This window comes from Hippoglossus hippoglossus, chromosome 20, assembly GCF_009819705.1.
Source record: "Hippoglossus hippoglossus isolate fHipHip1 chromosome 20, fHipHip1.pri, whole genome shotgun sequence".
Classification (NCBI taxonomy): Eukaryota; Metazoa; Chordata; class Actinopteri; order Pleuronectiformes; family Pleuronectidae; genus Hippoglossus; species Hippoglossus hippoglossus.
The window spans coordinates 14,037,788-14,055,943 of record NC_047170.1 but is presented as its reverse complement, the minus strand read 5'-3'; the positions used below and the strand labels follow the sequence as shown (position 1 = coordinate 14,055,943).

Genomic DNA, 18,156 nt, shown 5'->3' with positions numbered 1-18,156 from the left:
GGCGTTAAATGTTGAGATCTGGACTCACATTCTGGACATTTCCTACATGCCACAAGCAGCAAATGGAATTTAAATCTATTTCACACAATAATACTCCAAACCTGATATACTATGTTTCCAGAGAAATAGATGTGCCCTCGCATTAATGATGGAACAGGATATTGGAAAGAAAGCCTTCAAATCCACTGTGAGAGGTCATCATTACATTTGACCTTTCTCTGAGATGAGTTTTGCCTCTGTGCCTCCGCACCAAGTCGTTTGATTAGAAATGTAATGCAAGCTTTCGATGATCACATGACGGTGGCATTCTCCCACAATTCCTCTCGATTGAGCCGTGCCTGGATTATGATCTTAACTTGTTGCTTCCTTTACGTAGCAGGAAATCAAATGGAAAACCAGTGATTTCTGTTCACGTCAGCAGTCAGTAAAGAAGAAAGAAAAACGCACACATAAGCCCAATAGTACCGCACAACCACACAGATATTTCCATAAAAACAACTCACACATGCACAGTGCAGAGACTCCCGGCCTGCCATACATGACTTACATGCAGTGGTTGAATAATCAGTTGACACGCAGCTCGGGGAATTCTTTGCTTAATGAGTGCCTCTTCACATAAGCAGTTTGCCAGAGTTATCTCGAAACATGAGACTGCTGTCAAAATGTCACCGGATCTCGATTTAACTACCAACTTAATCACACGGGGACCGCCTCACAGGGAACACAGAGGCCTGACGCGGAGCTGCATCCTTCCAGCTAAATTATTGGCTTGAAGAAAATGGGAAAACTGGGAAAATACAAGTTTCCCCTTCACAGATATGCATGTTACCTGTATGTTGGAGAGTCTGTGATACCTGAGGCAATGGTTTCTCAGCTTCTGTCTGGGTTTAATTTTTGCCACTTCAACTAATCTCAGAACTGATTTATACTTTTATAAAATTTTCACTGAAGAAGAAAGCTTCTGCACGTTCCTGCTAAAGTGACACGTTAGTGGCAGAACAAAGCATCGGCCATTAAGACCTTAATCGGGGAAATATTGGCACAGGGATGTTTCACCTCAGAAAATTATTTTAGAGCTCAAACCTCCGCTCACCGGCTTGAAGTAAGATTTAAAGATATTAACGATTCATTATAAGTCCCTATTTGGACAGTAGGACACTCTGTGTGTCTTTTACTGACTAACCGTGGCAATCGCTTCACAAAAAAAAGATCTGACCCTTTCAAAGCACATCTTTCTCAGCCTCCCTTTTATTGCCTTGCTTCTCCTGCTCTGCCCTCCCCACTGGTACCAGCCATGCTGTGTGTATATGGCTGCCAGCAAAAGCAGCCCTTCTGCCTGGTGCCTGGTTGATGTCTCCAGCTTGGCGGTGGGGTGGGGGGGACTCACTAACCCCTTCCTGCATGAGAGAGAAAAGGCGGTGGTGGTGGTGGTGGTGGTGAAGCTGTGGCAAGAGACGAACAGTTGCAGAGCTTTGTGCCTTTAGTCGAGGACCCGATGTGTGGTGGGATTTGGGTTACTGGGTTACTTTCCCACACTTACACCTAAGTGACTGATAATAGCACGAATATATGTATATATAAATATATATATATATATATATATATATATATATATATATATATATGGCTTCAGTTCAGTGTGAATCAGAGTAACCAGTTAGCGCTAAAGCTGCAAAAGGTCGTGTCAGAGAATTTCTCTCCACTTCACTTCTTTTTCCTCCTCTCAGTTTTTCACACATTCGCAGGAGTCACGAGCCGCTGTGAGGGGGGGGGGGGGACCTCCATTTGCAGCGCAGCCCCCACTCGGCAAACAGCTGTTAATAAGAATGATAATCAGAGAAGACATTACTTATCACCCCCCCACACGAACATGCATTATCTGAGAAAAACAAAGTAGTCATTTTTCTCTTGTTTTTCTCCTCTTTAGGAAGCCGACTCGCCCGCGATCTATAATGGAGTAGATATTGCTCGGCCTATTGATTGATGTCTCCTTCCCCCCACTTTGACATTTGCTTATCCACGTCCGCATCTACTGCTATTGACGTTCGCTCTATCTGGACATCTTCCTGAGCTGTTTTGTCATTTGTCACCTCTTAAATAAAAAGGAAGGGGGGGGGGGGGGTAGTTATCAGTGATAAGACTTAATGATACCAACCACGACGACGGTTTTAGACGAGCTCAGAGAAAGAACACTGTCGGTAGGAAGCAGAGTTTTGATTCATTCCTCACTTCTACCTCTTATGGATCCACATAGCAATTTTACCCAGCATTTTTCTAGTTCTGCCTCTAATATGCAGACTAAAGCATCCTGCAACCCCCTTACATGCATTCACTCATAACTGTGGTCAATTTACTGCAAATCCACTAAAAAGCAGGCTTTTGGTTTAACACCTTTTAAACTAATGTATTTGAAGAGCCCACTCCACAGCCTCTCCTGTCAAAAGCTACTATTTTCCACAACTTAGCCTCAACTCTCCACTTCTTGGATACAAACTGGTGAGATCAACACATCCACATAAGAGCCGCAGCTCATAAAACACCCTCTGAGGGAGTTTTCAGGGTTTTGACTTTGCCAACTCTGTATTTGTAGAGCAGTAAATGCCGCGCTTCCTTAACATGCATTTCTACAAACACAGTCTGGCGCAGATTTTCTCCCCATGAGGTGGAAGACAGATTCTTCCTTTCCTCCCTCCCTCTTTCCATCCATCCCTCCCTCACCCTGGCTCCCGCGGAGAGGCTATTATTGCAGCTAATTATCTACAAATAGGCCCAATATGACAAACACAGCCCTGTACCAGTGCTGGCTAAGCGCAGGAATCAGTCTGAGTGAGAATAAAAAGAATGAAAAGGAGGCGAGGAGAGACGGACAAAGAACGGGACAAAAGTCACAGTGAAGGGAAAAGAAAAAGAAAAAATGCGAATCAGAGATAATTGAGGAGAACATGATAAAGACACAGTGTGGAATAAGATGAGAGAAAATGTGGTGCTAAAAAAGATATAAGTGGGAGGCAGATGGGCGAAGAAAGGCAGTGACACCAAAAAGGAGACGGCATAGAAGGGGACTAACACGGGGAAATGATCTTGTCTTTGCAGAGTGTGACGTTTGTTGCCAATAGCAACTGTCCTGCAATGCACAGGCCACATCCATTTAGGTCCCAGCATGCATCATGATCAGGGCAGCTGAGGGGTCTAAGGCTGTCTGTCTCATTTCCATAGAGAAACTCATTTACTAGGAAAGCATGGAGGGCTATGACGCCTCAATGGGTGCTTGATTAGATCCTCACCTCTGATACATATGAATATTTATCAGTGTTGAATGAATACACATTTGCTCTGCTTTCATCTGGATCATCCTGAGTGTCCTCCATGTTCCCCTCTTAATTTTATTCCAATGAATATGTCACAGGAGCCTCAGGGCTCCCCGCAAAGTGACAGCACTCAAGATAATCCGGTGATTGTTGCACCGCTGCGACGATCAAAAGTTACTTTAAGTTCCACAAAATGCACCCGGCTTTTGTCTTGTTGTGTTTTATTTGCCATGGAGACAAAGGCTCTTAAAGACCTGACGGAAGCAAATGCGGTGGAACGCTAATCAAAGCAAACGCAAAAAAGGACGTGTTTGGAATTCATTGCTGCCACAGATTAGTGTTTGGCTGCACAACTGAGGCTGCAGGTACGATACGGATGCCAGGACAAGTTGAAATCACCGAGTTATTCCTGTCCCGAGAGCCTCAAACACACAGGACGCACACAATCACAAGCACACCCACTCTCACTGTGAATAGCAGATATTTTTAGTGAGTGTAACTTACATCACTAACTCCAGCCTCCACTATCTTCAGGCCTGTCTCCTTCTCCAGCTGCTGCTTCTGTCGGACTGCACAGGGAGACAAAAGCAGAGGAGGGGATGAGTATGAGCGCTGGATGACAAAGTAGCAGATTCTTTCAGTTCCTGAGGCAGAAACGAGCGGCCGGTGAAAGTGAGAATGATGCGATGGATCTCGCAGCGTGAGTCAGATGTCAAACCGGTCATAGACAATGACACACACACACACAGACACACACACACAGAGAGAAAATCTTCATCAAGAGAAGAAGCAGAACGATCAACAGTATAGCCCACCAGCTGACAGCAGTCTGAGTTTATAGCCTTAGTTAGTTAGTGGCTCTGTGAATCTCTACTTTAACACAGAATGGCTTTAATTCTAACTTCAGTGTGGTACCACGCCCATAATGACAAATGCTGGATTTATGCTTGGACACAAGGGCTTAACAGGAGGTTTGTATTCAGATTAGACAGGTGCATTGTGTACGATGAGGTCGTATCAGACTTTCAGGATAAACCGTGACTGTTCACATTGTTTCATTCACCTTGCAACACAAGCCACAGCGGGAAGGAGCGACTTGTTTATCCCCTTAATACGGAATGTGTCTGGTATAACGGAGGTCGCGGGCGAGGGGAATGTTTACTGAGGAAAATAATGGCAGCGGTGGCTCAGGAGTTAGAGTGGGTCATCCGCTAACCAGAAGGTCGGCGGTTCGATCCATTCCACCTGCCGAAGTGCCCTTGGGCAAGGTGCTGAACCAGAAATTGCCCCTGACGTGCTGCGCTGGCAGTTTATGAGGGATGTGTGAATGAGTGAAAGTCAAAACTGAACCGTGAAGAGCTTCAAGTGGTCAAGAGTAGAAAAGTGCTATTTACAGATACAGATATATTTTACTCATAAGCCCTTTTTATATTTTCTCTTGGGAATGTCGTATTGCTGGTATTTGCTATATGACAAATTGAAATGTTGACCTGAGGATGAGATGTCAGGGAATCACCAAAGGTATTAATATTAATCCTGAGAGGTGGATACATGTTTCTTTCCAATTTCATCCATCCAACAGTTGGTGGCACAAAAGACTCCATCCTCTGGAAACCCAGAATTTAACAATGTGTTCAGTTGTTGTCCAAAGTGTTGGGCGTTGTCACTCAAGAGCCACACATCTACTCTGAAAATATAACAATAAAAAGGCATTGTTATCCCCCACATACATCGAGCCGGAGCTATTGAAGATTACAAGAAAGCAGATGAAGTGCTCGTACATGCACAGCGCACAATAACTCCGGCTCCTCCCTTTGTTCTCGCAGTAATTAATACACCACCCGAGTTTGATCCTCACATCTATTGATCTAATCAAGTATGGCATGCTATTTTCCAAGCTTTGTTCACAAAATATATTCTCATGCAAATCGAGCCAAAGTGAGGCAATGTTAAATATCCGTCATTCAAGATCACACATTCTGCCGACTCCTCTCCCCTCCTGTCCTCGACGGCCCTGTCCCCACTTTGATGGAAACATTTATATTGAAAAAAACAAAATCAAAAGGGGGCCTTAATAGATTACGCCAAATTATAGAGAGAAAGGGGGTTAAAAAAAAGCGTGATTTTAATTGAGTTTGTTAGCATGTGAATGTGATTGGTAATAAGGGGAAGAGGGATAAAAAAAAAGAAAGAGTGAGAGTTAAGGAGAGAAAGAGAGCAGGTCCTTTAAATCCTATTTCCCCAGATGAAGGCTATGCAAATGACCCTGAAGAGCTGAACCCCACCTCACACTCCAAAATTCGGCGAGGGCCTGTTTAATTAGTATTTTAATCTATCCCAATGATTCCACTCAGTCCACAATGTATGCAGCATTCCATCTAATTAAGCACGCTACTTTTAGGATAATCATCCATCTCCCCTGCTCTTCCTCCGTCACCTCTTCGCTCTCTTTCTGGTTATTACAGATCCTGCAAACGCTGATCATCCCATCATCTCATCAACAAGGCGGCGAGGGGGGACGTGTTATATTTTAGGTGTCGGCCCGCTGTTTCTGATGGAGAGCGGCTAAACGGAGGATGAGGGCGGTGGCGAGAGAGCGGAAAAGGTCAAATATACACTCATAGTCTTTAAATTAGAAGTAGGCAGAGGAGGAGGAGGAAAAAAAAAGAAAATCTACAGTAATTAGTGAGAGGAGAGCAATCGTGGCCCCCTGTATTCAGTCGCAGACGAATGGCGGCTCCATAGATAGCTCCGGTACCTGCTCGGTTCTGATGCTATTTAGGGGAGGGGTAATGAGTGAGGTAATTGGGCCCAGCTGGGTGAGGGCGTAGGTGGTGGCGTGGGGTGGGGGGGGATGCAAAGCTGTTAAAAGGTCACGCAACGTTTTTGGTCCTAATGAGGCGCCCTCTGGGGTCGCAACACATCATGAGTCAAGCTACGAAAGATTAGCCTGGAATCGACACACACACACACATCACAGCGGCTGCAGCTCTAGGTTTGACTGACATGCTGACATTAACCGACTTAAAGTGAAACCAAAGTAGCCTGAAGGTCAGTGTTTACTTGTGAATCAAAGCCGAGGTCTTCTTCAATCACCGCGAGGGAACGGACGTCCCCCACCCCCCAACAGCCACTTTAAATGTAAATACAATGTACTTGCCAAGCTCATTAGCTGGCAACTGGATGGATCTGGGTTTTTGCAGAGAGACTCCAGCCAATGGATTGCTTGTTCTGTCAGCGACTGTACAGATAACAGCCTGCAGCATCTCTCTTTGGTCACCCCTTATATTAACCTCCCACTGGAGCTCACTCTCTTTCCCTTTTTCTGGCACGCACACAGATTTTTGTAAGCCTCAAATTAGCCACCAAATACTCCTGACAGACTGTGGAAAAGAGATGTCAGGTCTCATTTCAGAGAGGCTCCTCCAGCCATTTTAATAGGCATTGTCTGAGTCTACCAGGTCTGATCTCTAATATCGAGATCTGATCCCGGCTGCTCATTTGATCTTTGTGGTTTCCGAGTCACATTGAGCCAAATCATCAGAAGTTCAGAGGGAAGAGGAGGAGGTGGGGGGAAAAAACACAGTACAGCAAAAAGGCTTCTTTCATGTTTTCAAATGTGCTTCATGTTCATGTGCTTTCTATTGAAATTCCATATATGTGCAACAGTTTTGTTGCAGAGAATTTCCTGATGATCTGGGACTGTTCAGTACAAATGTATTGGATGTGGATCACTAGTGTTTTGTGAAGAAATGTCTTTTGGTGGACAGCGAGGTCACTAATGTTCAATATAACAGCAATTACAACCTGAAACATCTTTATAAAAAACTATATTAACATCATTATATACCCACAATGATTCTGTATGAGAAGTTTACAGATTTCTGAAATCATTACCATCTTCAAAATAAGCAGTTTAAGTAATAACACGTAAGATTCTCATTAAATTAAAAAAATTCAGACTATTTGCATTTTTATAGCAACAGCCAATTAATTTCCGTTCGGGTAATTAGGTCATCGTTACCTTGCAAGTTGCTCGTCTGCTTTTCTGAGAAAGTAGCTGCTCTGAGTTTTTTGCTGTATCATTAAACTGGATATTACCACCAGGAACTCCAAATCTACCAGGACTGAAATCTCAAGGATTAAAACTTTAAATTAGAATTTTAAAGTAGGTCTGTTTCACATCCAACGCAGCTCTATATATAGTTCATTTATTACAGCCACATGCAATTTCTGCCTCCATGGCTAAATTATTTCAGTGAGACCACCATTTATCGCAAAAGGACCATTTTCATTTTAAAGACTTTACATGTGCATGAAGAAATGTGCGTCTATTTTATAACACCATCCATTTGTTTCTGTTTAGCATTGGAAAAATTCAACAAGGTGAAGAGGACGAAATGAGGGAAGCTTCAAAAATCACCAAGGACTCACCGTTTCTATCGTCAGCCGACAGAATGACTCTAAACATTGTTCCCTTTCATGGACGCCAACGAGTGAAAACACGGGGAAAAAAATTCAAGCAAGTGACCTTTAAATTGCTCAGCAGCAGATGCGCTGAACACAAATTATCAGGTGGCAAAATATAATTTGATTAAAACGTTGCTTTTCTCCACCATATGCTGCAAAACTGAAGCGATGGCGTCGCGTCCCCATCATAGATTCTAATAGCAGTTCACAAATGATTATCATAAAGTCATCAGAGCTTAAAGTCATGAATATATATATTCATTTTTTCTGATACAAGACAGGGTTGTTATTGTTAGGAGCAATATAAATTCAGCGTCGGGAGACAAATCACCCACTGTAGGCTGTAAGTATTTTGTGTTTCAACGCGGCACAGCAGCAGCCGCCGCCGTCACATGATTGTAATGTTCCCTCTTTGGCCTAACGGGGGTTTATAGTTGACAAAATACATATTTCACCAGCCTCTGATTGATCTGTTAATATTGAATAACATCCACATCCATTCCATCTATCTCCCCCCCCCCTTCCCGGGCTCCTCAAGTCGTCTATTCACCACTTCCATCCCTCCATCCGTCACTCCAAACAAACAAAATGAAAGTGTTTATTGCGGAGGAGGGCTGATGCTCACGCCTCTCCACAGCCGTTAGCCTTATCAGCTGGCAATCGCTCCGATATTAAAGCTGCCATTCCGCCCATCACTTTTCCCCCTGCACATATGATGGCTGTCTCAACCTATCAGAGCGGAGGGGGACGGCGGCAAGGGGGGGAGGGAGAGGGGGAGGAAAGGAAAGGAAAGAAGGGAGATGCACCTGATCCCCCCCTCCTCCTCCTCCTCTGACGGATAAGATGCATGGCAACCGGCACTTTTCAGTCAAAATCCAAGGCGGGAAAGAAAAAGAATGATATTCCTTCATTGCGTCGTGTACGAGGAGCCACAGCGCTGACTTCCAAGCAGCAGCAGCAGCAGCATATTCATTGTATACATCACGTAAATGACCCCTTTACATCTGACTTGTGCACACTGGTGCTTATCAAAATGTAAATCAGTCCACAGATACTGCTGCTGCTCCTATAAGGATTAGTTTTCTGTTCTTCCTGTACCTCCAGTGCAGCTTCTGTAGGAAATGCATCATTGAAGATATTCTACAAAAATGACTTTCACGTGAGCACCGATTGTTATGGTAAAGATAAACATCCTGTAAACAACTTAATATTTGACCATGCACATGCACATGCACACACACACACACACACACACACACACACACACACACACACACACACACACACACACCCTCACACCCCCCCCCCCCCAGGCAATCTCTGGGGGAAAACTCCTCTCCTCTGTCTCTTCTCGTTCATGCGTATCAATTGTTATTCTGCTCGTATCAATTGTTATTCCGCTCCTTGAGTTCTATAAATCAACACACCAAATCACAGGACCCGCAACCTCTGAGAAGAACCTAGAAATGAAGCCGGGGGACAAGGTGGAGGAGAACCGGAGGAGAATAAAATAAAAGTATCAACATCTGCAACCAGCCAGCGTTTCCTTTTGGGATTGGGTCTTTGGATTATCAGTCAATTTAGTATATTTCTCAATTCGACTGATTAATTGATCAGTGTTAAAACAGCAAATGAATGGGCCTTCAAAATGTCCTGAGGTCCAAGCTCACAGCTTCACCACACATTATTCAATTTCAAGCTAAAACTATCAGTCGATTAATCAATTGGCAACTATTGTAATATTGGGTTAGGGTTATATAATAATAGGTTATTTATTTGCATTATTATAGTTATGAAAAAAGCATGTTTGCATTCTCTTTTGCTCCCTGTGACAGTAAAACATGAAAAATCCAAAATAAATCAAAAAGTCAACTCTGCATTTTTGCGAAGCACAATGTTACGAGACCTTGAACCAAATTATTAATCAAGAAACTAACTGCAAGATTAATCAATGATGAAAACAACTTTTTGGTTGCAGCCTTTATCAAATTTGCAATTACCAAACAGGAAAACAGCAAAAATTCCTAAACGTTGGCATTTTGCTTGATGAGAGACCTTTAAAAAAGATGAATCATTTATCAAAATTGAGGTTCATTAGTTTTCTGTCAATTGACTGATCATGTCAACTCTGATTAAAATATGCTTATGTAGAAATCTAACATGATCAGACATAATAGTTTAGTTCACTTTAATTCCTTGAAAAGTACATCTAGGGTTAAATAATTCAACTGAACAGAAACCGAGGCTCCTTCTCCTCTCTTCTAAACCGAACTAGACGATACCCATGACAGCATAACACTCAAATGTCCAATCAGCGGTGCCAATCACACACCACCATGTCTGTCACATGGTCGGACCATGCTGTTCACAGCGGGGGGGCTCCTGGCTGCCTCGGTGTTTATTCACCCTGATCGATCGCTGCCTGTGGATAAGCCAACAGTGCTCCCCAACAAACCAACTGCTGTTATTCAGCCTAAATCAACACAACACAAACCTTCACTAACTGAATACAGCCCCCGCAACACAGGGCTTAGAAAAAAACACACAAAACGTTAAGATGTCATGCCGTGTTTTCGCTTTTCTTGTTGACACATTAGAGCTGATGGTAAAAGACAACACTGTGGAATAAAGGGATTCGGAGATGAAGCCTGGGTTTTAGCTGCTGTAATGGCCGCGGTGGTTCAATCAGCATGCGCCCTGTGTCCGCCGCAGACCCTGCCGCGGCGCTTGGTATCAAACACGTTACGGGCCACTTCCCCTTTCAAACAGGACACACACATGACACATTTATAATTGCATCCTAGCCTTATTAGAGGCCCTTTTGCTAAGATGGCTGAATAATATACCTGGACGAGTCTTTGCCTTTGCTGCACATGTGCAGATGGGAAAGTGCACGCGGACGCATACAATCACAGCCACAGACACACACATTATATCTGTTTCTTTGCCGACTGGTTGATTAATAGAATGTGGCTGCTCTGACACTCTGTGTAGAATAGGCATTTTGCGTTTGATAGGTGCTGACACCAATTCTTCACGGACTGCAGGAGATCGGGGGGGAACAGACACCTCCAGATGTGGGAGAAACTCCACCGATGTCACTCTGCATTCTCACCGGGACACGTTGGCATCGTTTACGCTCGCTCTCAGAGATGACAATCTGCAGATGTGTGACATATGTGACTGAAACTGCATCTGACAATCGCTCTGAAAGAAAGGATAGGCCTGTGGATTACAGGGAGTAATGGGTTGAACAAAGCACATCTGAAACAATCATGGTCTTCAGAAGTCCAGCAGGCTGCGGAGCCACGCTGCTGATTCTCCGGATGACCTTTTCCAATAACACAAGCCGGCAGCCTTGCTGTCAGAAAGACATGCACAAAAACCATTTACTGCAGCCTTCAGGGAAACTTCAGCAATTGAAGAGTCTCAACACATCCGGAGTCCTTCATCGTATTCAGCAACTGAAATGTACTTAGTGTGTGATACTCTGGATAAAATACATTACTCAGAGGTACTTTCTTGGCTAAATTTGAATCCAAATGATTAAAAAAATGTTGCTTTCTGTAAAAGATGCTGCATTTGGTTCCCTGGATATTTGTGCGAAATACACGATGAAAACATCTGGAAGTCTGCCACTGTCAGAAGGGAGCCTACTGGGGAAATGCTCATTGGAGGAAGAGATGGTGAAGCTGACACACACACACACACACATAATTGAACACACACATGAACACACAGACACACACACACACGAACAGACACACTCTTCCTCTGCCTCCCCACTGAGGGAACTCTGACAGAGGCAGCCCTACCTGTCACTGTGGCAGCAATTATCCTGCAGGCTCTCTCCACGGACCGTCTCCTGCAGGTCTCCACAGCACTAACCACATCACTGAGCACACACATACTGAGTACGCACACTGACACACAGGAGGGCACACTGCACACCTCGCAAGTGCACACACATGTACATATTCACGGACACAACACACGACTGCATGTGCGTCGCCGCTTTTCATCCACAATTCGCTCTCTGCAAGCAAATGACTGGAATGAATCGCAATGATGTGTTGGCGCAGACATCCTGCTCAAGCCAAGAGAAACACACATCATTACGTGGATGGAGTGCTTCACCCATTCGTACGCACATACCTCTTCTGCTATAGATAAATGCGTAATCATAGATGAGGCAGCTAAGACGTCTGCAAATACACTCTGGAAAACCTAAATAAAACGATGAATATGCCAAAGCAGAGGTAGAGTTTGGAAACAGATCAAGCGGCATTACAGGATATGAGCTCCAGTGACTCAAGGATAATAGGTCTTGTACACTCGAAAAAAAAAAGATATGGACAGGGGGACAGGGTGTCCATTTTGCAGGGAGGATTTCCTGATGGAAAAAAATGGATCCGTTGCATGCTGGTTTACTGGAGCTCGGATCCAGTAAACCAGTATCTGAAACAGGTTGATTGTACGAGAGGCTGTGAAGGGTGATTTCAGAGAAAGGGAGAAAAAAAAAAAAGAAACGAAGAGGAACTCAATGTGACCTCATTAACGTAGATTTGTTCCGACTGTCATTAGGAATCACAAACGCCATCACTCAAGTCAGGAGTATGAGGGAGAGGGTGAGAGACAGGGGGGAGTAAGCAAGGGGGGGGGGGGGGTCAGGTTGAGAGTCATCAAGTGGATATCTTCTGTAAACGGGATCCACCGTGGAACAATATAAACATGTAGAGATACAGTATGTTTGTCGTCTCGAGTGTATGACTGAAGCTCAAATACTCTGCATACGTACGGGATGGAGCCACGTTAGCGAGGTCCTGTCGATACAGATGTTCGACCAGTCATGAGTCAGTCTCAGCTGTCAATCATGATGTCTCCCACCCCCCCCCCCCCTATGTTTAGAGCATCAAATAACCAAACCACAACCAAACCCCAGGGATATACTATTATATGCAGTATGAATTAATTTTAAGGAAAATGATGGGAAAAATAAGCTGCTATCAACTCATAGATTTATGAAAAACACAAGTCTGCACAAACTAAAAGAATACACTTGTGTAGGCTTGACTGTCAGACTCTAAGATGAATATGAAAACAATTCATAACTACTTAAAATTATTGACAATGCATTGCTTGAAATGTCAGTCTTGGCCTTGAAACCAGCACAAACACTTTTCTTTATGAAATGACGGTTTCACCACTGCAAGTGACTCTTTTCACGATGAATTAATGTGCAATTAATCATTTTGTGTCAGAGAGTTAAAACAAATTCACATAACAAAGCCCAACGAATGTGGTTTGTTATTACAAACAGATACACTCTGCATCTTTCTGATTTACTTTCTGTTGTGACTGATTATGCTTGATTTCTTTCCTTCTTCTTTATTTCAAGATGAAAGGGTGCACTCTCGATGAATAGATGTGACAGCATAAATCAGAGAGAGAGAGAGAGAGAGAGAGAGAGAGAGAGAGAGAGATGCAACCATTTTGTAACACAATCCAAAATGGATCCTAAATCAGACCTGCAATATGCTGAGCTGCTAATGTGGTCCCGACAGAGTATGTATATAGATAAAAATCACTTGAAGGATGCATTGATTGCGAAGCTTCTGCATTGTCCCTTTTAGCCTCCCCCGCTCCAACTAATGCACTGTCTGAGCCTCAAGATTAAATTTCCAAGGCTATTTTTTTTTCCCACTGAGGTATTCAAGATGCTTTCAGCTGCAGGAGGTTAATGTCAAAGTGAACACATTTGCTGCCAGTGGCCTTTAAGTCGATCCCTCCAACGGCATCTACAGATGTTAGTGCGGAGGACATCTTCCCTCACAGAGTGGATAAAGTAACCCGGAGCTTCTTCCTATATCTGCCTGGCTGCTCCGCGCATCGCGGCGCTAATCTCGGCGTGTTGCTTTCCTGTGTACAGCTGGGAGTGGTGGGTGTAAAATGAAAGTGTAACACAACAGTCTCACGCAGGTGTCAAAATGAGAAATATGACATTTCCCTTCAGAGATTTTATTAGTTCTGATATCACTTTGCATTCAGCCTGTCTTGATGTGTCACCCGGCTTTTTTTTTTTTATTACTATTTTGCTTCAGGACAAAATGTGATAATCATCATTATAGGTCTAAAGCCGAGCAGCTACGACTGCAAAGAGAAGAGCAAGAAGTGTATTCAGGTTGGGATACAATCAAAAAAATCAAAAAGTACACAGTTTGACTAGTGTGTTTGCTTTTGTCTAAGTTCCCCCTTCACTCTGAATCAATCACCTCACTGCAGAGTCTCTCAAACAATTCCTTTTAAAAGTGCGGCAGCTCTCACAGCACGATGATTAAATCTACACTCCACAGAAACGCCGGCACACTGTTTTTTTTTTTCACGATTAATTTTCGAAATAGCTGCAGAATCTCTCCATTTATACCAAAAACTCTCCTCTAGCTGAACTCTCAAGTCGCTGGAGACAAGCAACGAGGATTCTGCAAAAGGCTTCACACCTCCCTGTCTTTTTAAGGACACCTGTTGGGCTGCATGGCTCATCTCCCCCTCATTTAGCCGTCTGTCTGGGCTCCGTGGGGCTGATTACCAGGAAGAGCTGATTCCAGTTGCACTGCTTATCAGTCTAATTAGAGCCCCTGGCAGGTGACTGGAAGGAAGTCGTGTGTCTCAGGCAGAGCGATTTGTACAAGCATGGTGCTGTTACATGACAGAGAGGACAAAAATGTAATAGTTAAACAAAAAAAACAAAAAGAACTAGAAAAGAAGGATATGAAATTATGGCTGGAGAATTATGGTGTCAGATCACTCTTATTAAAAGTGTTTGGAAACGGGGCACGTACTCTTCAAGGTCTTTCTGGGGAACGGGAGGTGCCTTGAGGAGGTTTAATCACGTACTTTGCATCACAAACATTAATTTCAAAGACAGTCTGAAGTGGTGACAACAAGTCAAGAGGAAGAGGCGACATCTTGACTAACATCCTCTGGTGAAAATATCAACTGTCAAAAAAAACGAGAGAGAGAGAAACGGAGACAGGCGACGGCTCTGCGGAGACCGTTTTAATAGTCACAGAGGATGAAATGAAAGTGCACTTTACGAGAGAAAAAAAAAGAAAGAAAAGCAGAAGATCAGACAAAGACAGACTAAGAAATAAGAGGGAGGACGTGAGAGGCAGGGGCGGAGAGGTATCGAACAGAGTTGAGGACGGAGGAGGATTCGGCAGGAGGCGAACAAGTCTTCCAGGTAGTGTATCAGTCGCCGGTAAAAGGTCACTAGTCTGCTGTTCGCACATCCAGGTGCTAATGTAACACCTCTCACACCTTCCTCGTCCGCCTGCATCTGGCTGCCCGCAGCGTGGTGGGCAGAGAGACTGTTGTTTGTGCTGGAATAATATGCTGTAATCCCCCTGTCTCAGATGTGGCTTTAACACAGGTAATTGGACTTGGAGTGTGAGCAGGCCTGTGGCTAGACACACACACACACACACACACACACACACACACACACACACACACACACACACACACACACACACACACACACACACACACACACACACACACACACACACACACACACACACACACACACACACACACACACCACTGTGATGCACAGAGACAACGGTCGGCCTTGAAATAAGAAAAGTTCATAATCTCAAGAAGGATAGGCCACTGTGGATTCTGATTTCACACAGATTTTTGTCAAGTTTTGAAAATCTCCACTTTCTTTTTGTAGTTTTGTCTCCCTCCACAACCAAGAATAAAAAAGCTCAAATGAAAGGAATGTACTAGTTCACTATCTACAGCAGTAACCGCACAGTACTGAGGATTTCTATCCCCATTTTGTGCAGTAATTCACGATATGTAGCCCCGCCTACTTTACCCTTTTTCCGCAATTGTGTTGCGACGTATGCTAAAAAGCCAGAAGTGTAAACGGAGGTAAATGACCGAGCTAATTTTCAACCTGCGGCGAGTAAACTTTGTCTTCACGTTAGTTTGCAGTAAATCAGCTGAGATGGACAATACGCGGGAGCATACTTTTTCAACCCTGCGATGTTTTCCGATGTGTGAATGTATTCCACACTTCATAGATCGCCACTATAGCGACTGGGAGGCAACATGAGAAAGAGGAAGTAATGTTTCTGTATTCCACCATCAAGAAACATCAGTCATCTGTGATAGCTTTGTATTAGCAAAATGTTGTCTCGTAATGCTAAAAGTGAAACATATTGTTGTGAAATACGAACAATAAAGCATGAACATGACATCTGGTCTGTCTGAGTAATTATAATTATATGTTTTTGCTTTTATACTAATAATGTTAGGTCTGGCTACCATTTGCTTCCCTGTTTGAGCTTTAATCAATGTACTGCAGCCATGAAGTACAATTTCCCAACACTTTTACAAGATAATTGTTTTAAAATTAGTCTTGAATGAGCCGGAAACATTAAAAAGTCAGAAAAAAGAAAAAACTGTGAATGGCTAGAAATGAAAAGTCGGCCTTTGTCTACCTTTCATTATAAGAACAAAAAGCAGACAAGGCAGTAACTAAGAAAAGTGGGGTTTAGCAAAAGCATAATTAAAATATGTTCCTGTAAAGCAGACTTTATAGATATATTTATTATTAAAATAAAATAATCCGCAATGTCTTTGCAAGGATATGGCTGCAGGTATTTGGGGCGTGCCCACTTTCTTCCCAGAGAAATAGAGATCATACATATATATTCCTTCCCTTTGTGTCATCCCAAGTCAATCTGAGGTGGATATTGGAGTTAAATTGAAAGAGGGTGTCCCTTAAAGAGAGGTTTGAGATAGGAACGAGTTATCGCCTCCGCAGAGAGCCCAGGGAGACGCTCCTCTGTAGCAGTGCAGCCTGATGCATACAGGCCACTGACCCATGACAGTCAGCCCGTATCGATTTAAGAGGAGGCGGAAGACGTAGAGAAAAAGAGAGATTGTGGGGGGGGGGGGGGAGGTGAAAAGAAAAAGGAAAAAGTGTGAGGAGACAAGGGAGCAATGTCCCTCTTAAAACGTATCCATAATTCATTGTCTTTTCTTTCTGTCTTCCCTCTGTAGTTTCTCTCTCTTTCAGATGAGTGCACGGCAGGGGAATGTTCATTTTTTAAGGGGGATTAGCGACGACCTATTTTGAAATGCATCCCTCTGGTATTTGTTTCAAACACACACACACACACGCACACACGCACACACACACACACACACACACACACACACACACACACACACACACACACACACACACACACACACACACACACACACACACACACACACACACACACACACACACACACACGAACAGGCCTATACACTATCCATAGCTGCTTCTTTCCAAACCCAAACCCACAAATTACTCCTAATCCCGCCCTAACCGAAAAATCTACATTTTCCCTATTAACTGGTCTTCACTCAGAACACACACACACACACACACGCATATAGAGATATGTGCACAAACACACACACACAGGCTGATACAAACATGTGAACATAAATGTGCGCATAACAAATCCTATTTCTTGCTATTTGAAATTACTATCCACAATTACATGATCAAAACCATAACATGACATCTCGAATCCAGTACGAAAGTTGTCATTACATTTGTCTCAGAACGTATCCACGCCGTATTATTGCTTTCCTTCCTCTCCAAAAGATTTCTGCAGAGGTGTGAAAACACAGATCTGTCAGGTGGCAACCTCTGCTAATGACTAAATGACACCCTGGATTTTCCTTCAGGCATGTTCACTCATCTCTTCACCTTCTTCCGCTCATTTGTACAGACCTCCACTTTCTGGGTCCTCGGTAACGCGCCTGCCTCAAGTTGGAGGTCTGAAGGTTGTTGAGAACATTGAAGGACAAACAGACGCAGAGATTTTCTCGTTTTATCGTTGGGACAGTTTCTCCTCTGAAGCGTTTCATAAAAACACTTGATAACACAGTGTAGCGTCGCTGTAATTAGGGCTGATGAGTTATCATTTTCATATGAAAGTTGCGGATGGACTGAGTGCAATTTTCAAATCATTAGAGCCATAATTTAAATTACTTAATTAATGTCTCAACAAGGTGCGTGCAGTTAACATTTTACTCCGTGAGTGTTAAACTGGCAGATATGACAACCACGGGCTGCATATTTGCTCAGCACGAGCAAATCCTCCTTCATTTTGTGGGTGAGTTGGTCGAACAGCAAAATGAAAGTGTTAAATAAAGTCTCTGCAGGCGGGTTCGTGCACTGTTAACACTCGGCCAAAGAATGTTTCTTTGGGAAAGAAGAGGCGCCACAATTATCATTCAATCTAAATGATAAATCTCTATATTCTTGAGTCGCTGATCTGGATATTTTACCCCAATCGCATTG

General features: G+C 43.5%; 1 protein-coding gene across 2 annotated transcripts in view; it reads right to left on the bottom strand.

The window, feature by feature from the left end:
* The window catches only part of ptprn2 (protein tyrosine phosphatase receptor type N2), a 115,109-nt gene that overhangs the window by 41,444 nt on the left and 55,509 nt on the right, over nt 1-18,156 (bottom strand). For both annotated transcript variants that reach the window (XM_034573105.1, XM_034573104.1), the window contains exon 11: nt 3,813-3,877. In XM_034573105.1, coding sequence (XP_034428996.1) covers nt 3,813-3,877 — 65 coding nt within the window. The remainder of the gene's footprint in view (nt 1-3,812; nt 3,878-18,156) is intronic.